The 12021-nt window shown below is 39.4% G+C and overlaps 1 protein-coding gene across 1 annotated transcript; it reads left to right on the top strand.

Annotated features, from left to right (window-relative positions):
- Positions 1-1545: 1545 nt before the first annotated feature.
- LOC103413581 (probable protein kinase At2g41970) lies at positions 1546-9601 on the top strand. The gene is made up of 8 exons (XM_029093127.2): positions 1546-1701; positions 2072-2291; positions 6116-6372; positions 6452-6578; positions 6669-6942; positions 7715-7847; positions 7937-8023; positions 9272-9601. Exons 2-8 carry the CDS (start codon positions 2186-2188, stop codon positions 9395-9397), a joined length of 1110 nt encoding a protein of 369 aa, XP_028948960.1. The 5' UTR covers positions 1546-1701; positions 2072-2185; the 3' UTR covers positions 9398-9601.
- Positions 9602-12021: the final 2420 nt, after the last annotated feature.

The following is a 12021-nucleotide window of genomic DNA, read 5'->3' as shown; positions in this document are numbered from 1 at the left end:
GTGTCATAAAGCACATCAAAAACACTTTTAAAAACAATCTAACACTGACATCACCAAGCTGCTTTTGCTTTGAAAATCAATCACTATATAGCTAACTCATCAGCCTTATCTTCAAGTACTTCACAAACTGCTCATCAAACCTCTAAATATTAAAAAATATTGGAAATCTAGTACCAAAAAGAAAAACTTACAAGTTACAAGAACGATTCACTGTTATGGAAGTTATGTTCTCGTCTCTAATTACTTGCCAAGACTTAACAAAGAAGGCTAGATGCATATGTGGAGGTAGCCATGTTTAGCCAGTCGAGTTGGAATTGTATTTTGGATTTTCGGTTTTGTGGCTCTACGTTTCTCTCTGTTTTCCATACAATTTGATTTATTTAAACATCATAAGAAATTATGTAGCATAGCCCAGAAAGCTATTGAAAACCTATCATGAACAAAATCCATAAAAGACATACATACAACACCAGTCCTATCTCTATGCCTTAAAAAAAAAAAAAAGGTTAAAGACATTTTACACTAGTGACGTGTGCTTAAGTAAAAAATCTTTCCGAAAAAAATTACGCATGACAAAATTTTGGGTTAGAAAAAAGAGTGTCACACACATGCCAGCCAAGTCTATAATAAGGCAATTCGGAGTGGTAAACACCAATGCCTCTAACAAAAGTTTGAAAGAATAACGTGTCTTCGCATGTATATGTTTACTTACCAGGAATGAGGATTGAATATAATTCTTGAGTTTCTTAAAGTTACTGAAATATGCGTATGAATATCACTTCATATCCTAACTTTCGCATATATCTGAAATCGGAAAAGTATGTTTTACCCTTAAATTTGTAATCAAATACCTAAAAATTAGGAATCAAATCAACTAAGAAACCATGTGTTCTGATTCCCTTTCCTTACTTTCTCTATACTAAAACCCGGTGAAAAAGTACTGTTCACTAACAGTGCCGTTCCGGTTTCGTCCCTCATTTTCTTCAGAAAATCCTCATTGTACCCCAAAAAGAATTGTTAATCTTTTTTCTGGTCCAAAAAAGATTTGCTAATCAGATTATGCTTTATGTATATTTCAAAAATTTAAGCTCTCTTTATCAACTAAAAGAAGGTGAAAAAAAATATTTTTGTCTTCTATCACAAAATAAAATAATGAACGATAAAGTAAATTTGCACAAACTAAATTTTGCATTTTTTAAAATACATCACCTACATGTGACCATAACAAATCTCTAATTTTAAAAATAAAAACAAAAACAAAAACTCATCATCATTTCCACGTTCTCTCTTTCTCGCCCTCTCTCTCCTCATTTAAAAAAAAACATAACAATAACAGAAACGACAAGAAATAGATAATATTAATCAATTTGTCTGGTGAAGTTTTGGCCGTTGGATTACCATAAACATCATGCATGCATGATGCATGATATGAGGAAATAGGAAATAGAAAGAGGACGTGCAACGTGAGGACGTGCAACGTGGTGACATGTAAACGTAGACGAAGTAGGGTTTGTTTTAGGCCCGAGGTTCCCGCGAAATATAGAAGCACGACGTGCCCTCTCTCTCGTCCGGTCGTCCCAAAACAAGAGAGCTCATCCATCACAAACAAATATGCACAAACATTTATCAAACATTGCTGTTTTCTTCCTCCGTTTCTTCTCTGTCCCTCCTCTGGTTCCTCATCATTCTTTAAATTCTGCGGTCAGTTTTCGTTTCATCATTCTTCGACCTGCATTTCTTCAACTTGTATCATATTTCCGTTCTTTTTTCCATAAAAATCGACCACTTTGCTTTTTTGATTTGTTCTAAGCGGTTGATTTATATATTTATTATTTAATTTTAACAAGAGGGTATGCATCCTTATGTTTGGTTTTCATTTTTCTACTTCGCTTACCCAGAAACCAGATAGATCTTAATTGCTTGCTCCTGTTTGATTTGTGTTTTTATTTATTTATGAATTTCGGACAAAAATGAAACATATAGGATGCAATTTGAAGGCGGATTTTTCATTTTTGTTTGTTGTTGATTATAAATTGATGTGGGTTTTTTTTTTTTTTTTTTGGAATTGCAGGAATAATTTTATTCCGAAATATTTTTGTTGGTGAATAAAATTAATTGTGTAGAATATTAGCAATTGTGGTGATACATGGTTTGTTAATCTTGCTGTGCCACCACAACTTGAAAAATGAGCTGCTGCGGGGGTGCGGAGGAGGAAAACTTCGGCCCACCTGCTAATCAATACACCGCCCCGCCCAGAGGTGGGAATACATATGGAGGAGGAGGAGGAGGAGGTATTTTTTAATCTTTCTTAATTTCTAATAATTTGCTATTTGTGATTTATGAGGACCATTGTGTTGCTGGTAATTATTAGAGGACAATTTCATTCAAATTACAAGTTAAAATTAAACAATGTTCTCTTCACTTGTTTGCTAGGTCAAGTCAAAAACCATTTCTTTAGCAAAAATGCATCTCCTTACTGCAGTTATTGAGGCATTTCAGTATGAGCGGCTGTATTAGCATGAGTTTGGTTGTCCAACTTCTTAGCTTAAGTCCATTAGACAATTGCTAGCCGGTAGAAGTAAGGCCTCGCGAGGCCTTTAGGATTCGATAGGAATGGATAACCATTCAAATGACGGCACACGATGTAGGAAAATTTCATCTTACGGATTACCAAATAAGTGGCTTTGGGTTAGTCCAAGTGGTGAATGAGGGCAGGCAAAATCTAATATAACTGGAGTAAATATTGTGTGGAATGAGTTTGGAGGTTTCTTATTGAGAACCCCATTGAAACGAGAGCTATGATACCATGTCAGACAATGATTACATGACCTTGTCAAAGGCTAAACTGTTAATTAGATGATCAGTCGACAATGTATCAAGCTATTGAGAACACATTGAGAATCAGGTGGGAGGTTTTATATTGAGAACCTATTGAAACAAGAGCTTTGATACCATGTTAGACAATGACTACATGACCTTATCGAATATTAAGTTGTTGATTAGATAATCGGTTGACATTGTGTTGATCCTAAAAATTACCAAGCCTACGTGGCGCACATGCTGAGTAACTAATGAACTAACTACGTCCTTTGATTGTGTACGGGGCGTGCCAACTCATCGGCCGAGCTTGGCCGAGGAGTAAAATGTGTTGATGTGGTGTTGAATGCTGCTGACTTCTTGATCTCGCGATTGCGGCCGAGGAAGGAACACGTCTCGGCCTTCGGGTTCTAGAGCCTGAAGACAAGGTTGCTAGCTCTGCGAAGTTCACAACTCGTCTGTTACATCCCACATCACCCAGGGGAGTGGATCCTCTATGTCTTATATGTGTATTCTCATCTCCTATAGCACGGGGCTTTTTGGGAGCTCACTAGCTTCGAGTTCCATCGGAACTCCGAAGTTAAGCGAGTTCGTGCGAGAGCAATCCCAGGATGGGTGACCCACTGGGAAGTTCTCGTGTGAGTTCCCAGAAACAAAACTGTGAGGGTGTGGTCGAGGCCCAAAGCGTACAATATCGTGCTACGGTGGAGTCGAGCCCAAGATGTGACAATTTGGTATCAGAGCCAATCCTTGGCCGGAAGTGTGCCGACGAGGACGTTGGGCCCCCAAGGGGGTGGATTGTAACATCCCACATCACCCAGGGGAGTGGATCATGTATGCCTTATATGTATATTCTCATCTCTACCTAGCACGAGGCCTTTTGGGAGCTCACTGGCTTCGGGTTCCATCGGAACTCCAAAGTTAAGCGAGTTCGCGCGAGAGCAATCCCAAGATGGGTGACCCACTAGGAAGTTCTCATGTGAGTTTCCAGAAACAAAACCGTGAGGGCGTGGTCGGGGCCCAAAGCGGACAATATCGTGATACGGTGGAGTTGAGCTTGGGATGTGGTGGGGGCTCGGGCCAGGATGTGACAAAATTTCGGGCCCCTAAGAGGGTTGGATTGTTACATCCTACATTGCCTAGGGGAGTGGATCCTCTATGCCTTATATGTGTATTCTCATCTCCTATATCACGAGGGCTTTTGGGAGCTCACTAGCTTCGAGTTCCATCGGAATTCCGAAGTTAAGCGAGTTCATGCGAGAGCAATCACATGATGAGTGACCTACTGGGAAGTTCTCATGTGAGTTCCCAGAAACAAAACTGTGAGGTGTGGTCAGGGCTCAAAGTTGACAATATCGTGCTACGGTGGAGTTGAGCCTGGGATGTGACATCGTCGGTGTTGGATTCGGTCACAGTGATTATATTCGTGTAAGTATAAGCACGCCGAATTGACACCAAACTATATAGGCACAAGTACTCAAAACAAATGTACGTCTTGATTGTGAAAGTGGTTCTGCCGTCAGAATGCCGAACTCTAAACCCTACTTGTGAATAACCAATCATAAACAACTTGGCGTTCAATGTGCCGAGCCTAGTAATTCGTAACACCTACTTCGCCGAGAAGGCTAATGAGATGACCTCTCCCAATAAGGATTCGAAAATCCCTCTCGACTGAGACTTGGATAGATAACCAGTCAGCCTCGACGCAGTGCTGTTTATCCAAACTGAAGGTGCTTCGCGGTCGGCTGATTCTACAGCGGCAATGCTGTTTATCCAAACTGAAGATGTTTGCCGGTTGCCTTCACAGTGCTGTTTATCCAAACTGAAGATGTGTCGGCGGAAAAGAAAATGAAAAATTTCAAGGTTGTTGAGAGGTTTGGCGTAGAGCGAGAATTTGCGCATGGCAGTTTGTGTGTTGAGTTGGTGGGGGCCTTTTCCGTTGCACATTGCCTCTGTCTTTATAGGGACGTATCTTTTGCTTGGCATGGCCAGATAATTTTGTAGAGTTCCACTGCAACTCTAATTCGTGGAATTGGAATTGATCCACATAAGAAACCAAGGCATATCCTTCAAACTAAGCCGTGAGATTTGTTCCAAGACTTTTCAAACCTAATAAAAGTCCTTCTAGGCTTATCACATCACATTTCTAGCCCACCTAGGCTTCTCTTCATAAAAACTCCATCAGTAGCCATGCTTTGTCTGATTATCAAAACACCATAGAAAACGGCCTAGCCTACTTAGGTTCCTTGTGTCATCATTATCCAAGACCATGATTTTCCTTTATCCCATTATTCCACGTGGTTCTGCATGCAAATCCATTCAAATATGGAACTGTGCAACTAACTGGATATCAAGTTGCACGGCAAGCCTTCCATGACTCGCTCTACTGCCGTATTAATTGTAAGGGGTTGGCAAGCAGCCAGCTGTGCAATCTCCTTTAATTTCTCCACAACCCGATAAAACCCTTAATTATTTGCAATAAAATCCTACGTGTATCTCTGCAAGCTTTAAGGATATTTTCAAGATAATTACTACGATTAAAATCAATAGTAATGCCAACCAAATTATCTTAACGGTCTAGAACCATACCCACTTAACGGCCTTGATACCACGGGCCAATGGTGTAATTTTGGGTCCAAACACATTGTATCAAGCTAACAAAGTCAATTTAATTATCCATATGTCAAACATATTTTTTGACCTTCATGCATATGCATACTTGTGTCACAAAGGTTCTAAAAGACACTAGGCACTAGTCGGGCGGCCGGCTAGGTGGGTCCTAGGGGCACATAGGCGGCTAAGCGGGTCCTAGCTGGGCACCTAGACGGACTAGGCGGATTTAAGTAAATCTATATATTTCGTGTAAATAAGTGTTTGTTTATACTTAAAATATATATAATTTTATCATAAACTACAAAATAGAATGACATATATATTATGAAGTATTGGACATAATGAAAACATAGGGAACAATCATATAATGTGTGCTCATTTAAGTATTCAACAAGTCTTTACAATTTATTTTAAAAAAAAATGCAAAATGAAACCTATCTATTTTATGTTTAAGTGAGTCGCAACCTAGTCGATGCCTAGGCGGTTTTGGACGGGCTAGACGGGTGCCTAGGCGGTCTAGTTGGGCGCCTTAGCAGGTCTAGACGCCATTTTTTAATTTTCAAACACCTAGGCATTAATTGGGGCGGTGGCCAACCGCCTAGCGCTTAGATGGAGATTTTTAGAATAGTCTCACAAATCAGTATTCACCTCTTGAAGCATTACAAACCATTGCATTGTGTTACAGGCAATGACAGAGGAGAGCCAAGGGGTTCCAATACGGTTAAAAGCGGAGCTCCACAGAAGGCCTTACCGATTGAAATACCATCTATGTCTTTGGATGAACTAAATAGGTTAACGGGTAACTTTGGTCCGAAGGCTTTGATAGGAGAAGGTTCTTATGGCCGGGTTTTCCATGCAAAACTGAGTAATGGTAAGGCTGCTGCTATAAAGAAAATGGACACGGGTACATCTCAAGAGCCGGACTCTGACTTTTCAGTACAAGTAAGATTTGGGACCACCTGTTTTTCGACAAAGACAATGTTGCACTTTTTACTTAAAATGCAGGATCAATCTTGTACAGTTATCAACAGTGTCAAGACTCAAGCATGAGCATTTTGTGGAGTTGATGGGGTATTGCTTGGACGCAAATAACCGAATTTTGATATATGAGTTTGCAACCATGGGATCTTTACATGACATATTGCATGGTATACTTATTTACATCATCTGCTTTTGTGTTTGTTTCTACAATTTTTTTCGTTCAAGATCAATTCATTTTCTTGTTAATTCTGCTTCAGGAAGAAAAGGAGTACAAGGGGCTGAACCAGGTCCAGTTCTTAGTTGGAATCAGAGAATTAAAATTGCCTATGGTGCAGCCAAAGGTCTCGAGTATCTCCATGAAAAGGTTCAACCTTCAATTGTTCACCGTGACGTGAGATCCAGCAATGTCCTGCTCTTTGATGACCATGTTGCCAAAATTGCGGACTTCAATTTGTCAAATCAGTCATCGGACACGGCCGCGCGACTGCATTCGACTAGAGTGTTGGGAACGTTTGGCTATCATGCTCCTGAGTAAGCCTCGGTTCTTGTTTCCTGAATGTTTGATTTGATTTTACTAATCTAAAAGAATATTAACTACTAGCTTAGAAGTTGTTCATTAGCTTGAGTTTGATGTATTGCGTCCCCTATAATGGTTATAAAGTGATGCACGTGCTGCATGTTAAGGTTTAGTATATATGGTATTATATTCTCTTCCTAAACTGACGTTGTCAGATTGTGAATCTAACAATTGGCAAGAAAACATTTTTAGTATATAATATAATCTTCTCTACACTAACTTTACCATTATTTTCTGCCATCATGCATAATGTTTTCTCCCTGTGTTCACATTGTAATTTCCTTCTTTATTTATAAAAAGGATAATACTTGTATTTGCCCTTCGGGATGAACTCATTCCTCCACTTACAGATACGTTATTCACTGTTAAAATTTTATATTTGGAATTGCTCAGTTTCTTAATATCCATTTGAAGATCATCTCTACAAAATATCATTCGCATCGGACATTGTTTAGTCATATAAAATGTATCAAAATAAATCAACAATGTAGATAATGAATCGTTAATTTGTTTGATACATTTGAATGACTAAATAATCCCAGATTAGAATGACATTTTGTAGAGATGATCTTCAAATGAAGATTAAGAGAATTAACGGTTTCAATTAAAAAATTTTAATGGTAAAATAATGTTATTTGTAAGGGGAGAATGAACTGGGAATGCAAGCATTATCGCAAGCATTATCCATTTATAAAATCGTTGCTTTTATTTTTGTTTTTTATTCAGGTATGCGATGACAGGGCAAATTACTCAGAAAAGTGATGTTTACAGTTTTGGAGTTGTTTTACTAGAGCTTTTGACAGGAAGAAAGCCCGTAGACCATACAATGCCAAAGGGGCAACAAAGTCTTGTTACTTGGGTACACATATTTCTCAGACTCTCTAACTTGCTTTTAGCAGTGCTTTTCTGAAAACCTCTAATCTGAATACATACAATTTAAACATACAGGCAACTCCAAGACTGAGTGAGGATAAAGTGAAGCAGTGTGTTGATCCCAAGCTAAACAATGACTACCCACCAAAGGCAATTGCTAAGGTTTGCTTTGGAATCCTTTCTCTTAACAAACTAAATTACTATGAACACTCTGGGAATCCCATGAAACAAAAATGACCAAATCTCACAATCTCAAAATAGTTATAGGACTCATTTCGTGCTTAGAATTGGAATAGATAACTTATAAAATTCAAGGTATAGTAAGTACCGGTTTCGGATTGTTTAGCTTTCTTATAAGCAGGAGTGAAAAAAAGGCTCCAATTTGTGTTTGGTAACTCAACCTCATTCAAAGCAGAAAAGTGGAAGCAGCTGAGAGTTGCTTTTAAAATAACCCACTTTTTTTTACCAAAACACGGATGCACAATAGCCATTAATAAAATTTTCAATATGACCTCACCATCGTTCTTTCTGAGAATCAAACATATTTCCTTATCTCCTGTTGAGAAAAATTTAGAATAAACAACTCTAAATTTTATATGTCAAAGAAGAAATTCACTCGAAAATTTGAGACACAACAAAAGACTTTATTAAACTGAAAATATTACAAAGAAAGCTTTCAACTCTCACAAACACTATAAGACTTGTAGTCTTATTTTCTTCTTCACTTCTCGATGATTTACAAAGCTAGAGTACTTGGGTATTTATAGCAAGCTATATGAGATATACACCACACATAACCACACATTTATTTAAACTAATTAATTCCCACACAAAGTGCTTTGCAGCAAACTTGCCACAAAATATCATCTATTCCACACATGTTGAGAAGTTTCTATGAACTTCAACAAATTGCTAGAGATAGGACTTGGGCTTTATCATTTGTGCTTTGTATGACAGCTTGTGTTGGAATTTTGGGCTGACATTGATTCTTAACATCTCCCAGGCTCCCAACTCAATCTAGGAATCCCATGAAACAAAAATGACCAAACCTCATAATCTCAAAATAGTTATAGGCCTCATTTGGTGCGCCTAGAATTGGAGTGGGTAATTCATAAAATTCAAAGTATATTAAAGATATCAGCTAATGACTTACTGGATCGTAAGGGATTAGACATTAAGAAAAAATGGAGGACTGGAAGGGATAAATTTCCCGATTGACAAACTAAGAGTGAATATCAACTAGTTTCTCTAGAAGAAAGCTAAGACGCTCACACGTGCATGGGTGATTGTTAGCCATCAATGGGCGTGGACCCGTGAAAAACTAATCATATTATATCACACTATAGCTAAATTAGGCTATTCGTCTTGATTAGTTAATTTCTAAATTTTGGTTTTCATGCAATGTCTCAGTTGGCAGCAGTAGCAGCACTTTGTGTTCAATATGAAGCTGACTTCAGGCCAAACATGACGATCGTTGTGAAGGCTCTACAGCCACTGCTAAACGCAAAACCTGCAGGCCCAGAGACAAATGCTTAGACATATACTCTACCAAGTACCACATGCATGCATGCAGAATCAGCAACTTGTCTGGTGTACGTGTGATTTGTAACGTATCTTTCTTTTTTGTAATCCTATTCCTGCATTATGCTCCACTGAATCGATTGTCATTTATCTGATTCAGTGCCCGGTGTAAGATATTTGCATTTGGCAGATGGAATGGTGATTCCCTAGTTTGATCAACTTTTTTGTATTTTCTTTTTCTCTTTTTAACTCTCTTGTCACTTGAATTGAAAAGGTTTAGAAACTACGATTCAGATCAAACAAATAGACCGTCTACACATATACAAACTGTGGATGGAAATATCTGCCACAAGGCGATCTGCTTGAATGAGATGTGTGATTTGGTTCGGAAAATCTGCAACCAAAAAGCAATGTTTATGGGAGGGCCTCCTCAGCCCAAGTCAGTTGTGTTTGTTGCGTGCAATCAACACTTGAGTACAAGTATTTGAGTTTGTGGCATAAGTTTGACGTTAAAATAAACTTACCCTGTTGAGAGCAAAGTGAGGCTAGCTACAGTAGAAAACTAGATGTGATATGCAAGGTAGTTGCAGAGGACATGTAGCAGGCGCTGAGTCTATGTAGGAGGCACTCCTCTAAAATGGAGAAGATAACAGAGGCTATGGCAGGCAATTGAGCCATGACAACGGGTGCCTGGCTTTAGCCACTTACCATTGAGCTGCTACGCCAGGTCCATTATAATGGGCTTCGTGTGCGATTGATGTGGTGTGTGGTCCGCGTCGAGTGAATCTTTGGACTCATCGGGAGTCGTCCTCGCCGTGATTTGTGTAGCAAGGACTCCTGGACTGATTTTATATTTCCACACAAACTTCTGAAGCTATACCACATTTACTAATCACATCTTTATAATCTCTCTTAATTGATATGTATTTCATATTGTTGATTACTATTCCGAGATGAATCTCATATTTAATAATTGATAGCTTGTAGTGAACAGCCCTTATGAAAACAACCGAAAGCAGCCTTTGGTAAGCGCCAGTCGCATAAGACGACCAGGTTATGCCGAGTCAGAAAGGCTTACCAATCACATATTTATAACCTCTCTCCCAATCAAACCCTAGGTGTCTACCTCCATCGTCGCCAGCCTCTGGCTATGGCTGGGGGCCAGTGGCAGCCTCTCCCTTCCTTCTCCTAGCCCTTCCTCCCTTCCTCTTCCCCCTCTTCCCCATCCCAGCCTTCTCCCCCTAGCCATACGCGACTTCCCCTCCCCACCTCACGCCGAGCACTCCTTCCCGGCCATTACCTACCTCCTCTCACCTCCCGTGCTTCTCTCCCATCATTTTGGGTGCAGATTTCCATGGATTTATGCCTTATACCCTGGCTCGGGCCATGCCCTTTCAAGATTTTCTTTGATTTGGCGTTCGTTTTCTTGGTGTGGGGTTTGGATTTATGTTGCAGATGGGTTGGATCCACCTTCGTCAACTTGATTCCATGGTGGTGTCACCTTCCTTGCCTGGTTTGGGTGGATGCACTAACTTGTGCACAAAGATTTGGCGGCTCGACTTTTGCGGCTCGTTTGTGCGGCTCAGCTTGATCTGGTGGCTCGACTTGTACATCTCGATGTGACTTGGCTTGTGTGTCTTGGACCTGACGGCTTCGCTGTCTGTTACGCTTGCTCTTATGGTTTTCGATGTGTGGATGTTGGTACCCCATTGTTCGGTGTATTTGTAGATGGCCTGGGTCTAAGTGCATTATCCCCTACTGTGATGAGTTGACCAACATATCCCTTCTCGGTGTAGTCTAGTTGTGTTCCACTCGCCTTATGTGGACCAAGGTGGCGCTGATGTTTTGGCTAGATTGGTCTTCACCTTTGTGCGATACGTGATGTAGTCTCGTCTGTCAACTATGGCTTGGTGTGGTCTCACTCTAACGCGATGACTTTATGTGGCCTCGCTATTCAGTGATGACCATTGTGGTTGCCTGTATTTCTCTGTTGCGATTATCATTTATTATGACAAATCTGTACTGGTAGCACTTGTGCACTTGGTGATTGTGTGTTTGTGCTTGTGGTTGTCTACTAGAAGTTTACTCTTATTTGCCTGTCTATGCAAATTCACACTAGATCAATTTATTTGTCACTGGAGTTATGTACCCAATGACACCCTTGTAATTGTTTGTGTTGATTAATGAAATACTACGCTATCGTTTCTTGTCAAAAAAAAAATAAAAAAAAATAAAACCTCTTTAATTGATGTGTGTTTCATATTGTTGACTACTTTTCGGGATATATCTCATATTTAATGACCACTTGATTATCCTTCTTCTAAAATACTATTTACTTATATAAACGTGTACACCAACATTTCTTCAAGAGAATTTGTATGAAATGTTTAGGGTTAACTCCATTGCCTATGCTGTTTTTTAGAACACTAGGTAACATTTGTATCATTGACAACATAAGGCAGTGCCATGCCCCACAATCAGGTTGGATAAGTCTAAAAGGGATGTCAGTGGATGATTAGGTATGAAGTTAGCATATAGAACCACATAGCTAACTTCCCCACAAAAGATACCTAAGCATCACTTAATTGAAATCGTCACATATATTAACTTTCATCAATTAACTCGTATTCGAGAATAAT

The sequence above is a fragment of the Malus domestica genome, chromosome 14, assembly GCF_042453785.1.
Source record: "Malus domestica chromosome 14, GDT2T_hap1".
NCBI lineage: Eukaryota > Viridiplantae > Streptophyta > Magnoliopsida > Rosales > Rosaceae > Malus > Malus domestica.
The sequence above is the reverse complement of the archived record's forward strand: the minus strand, read 5'-3'. Positions and strand labels throughout refer to the sequence as shown.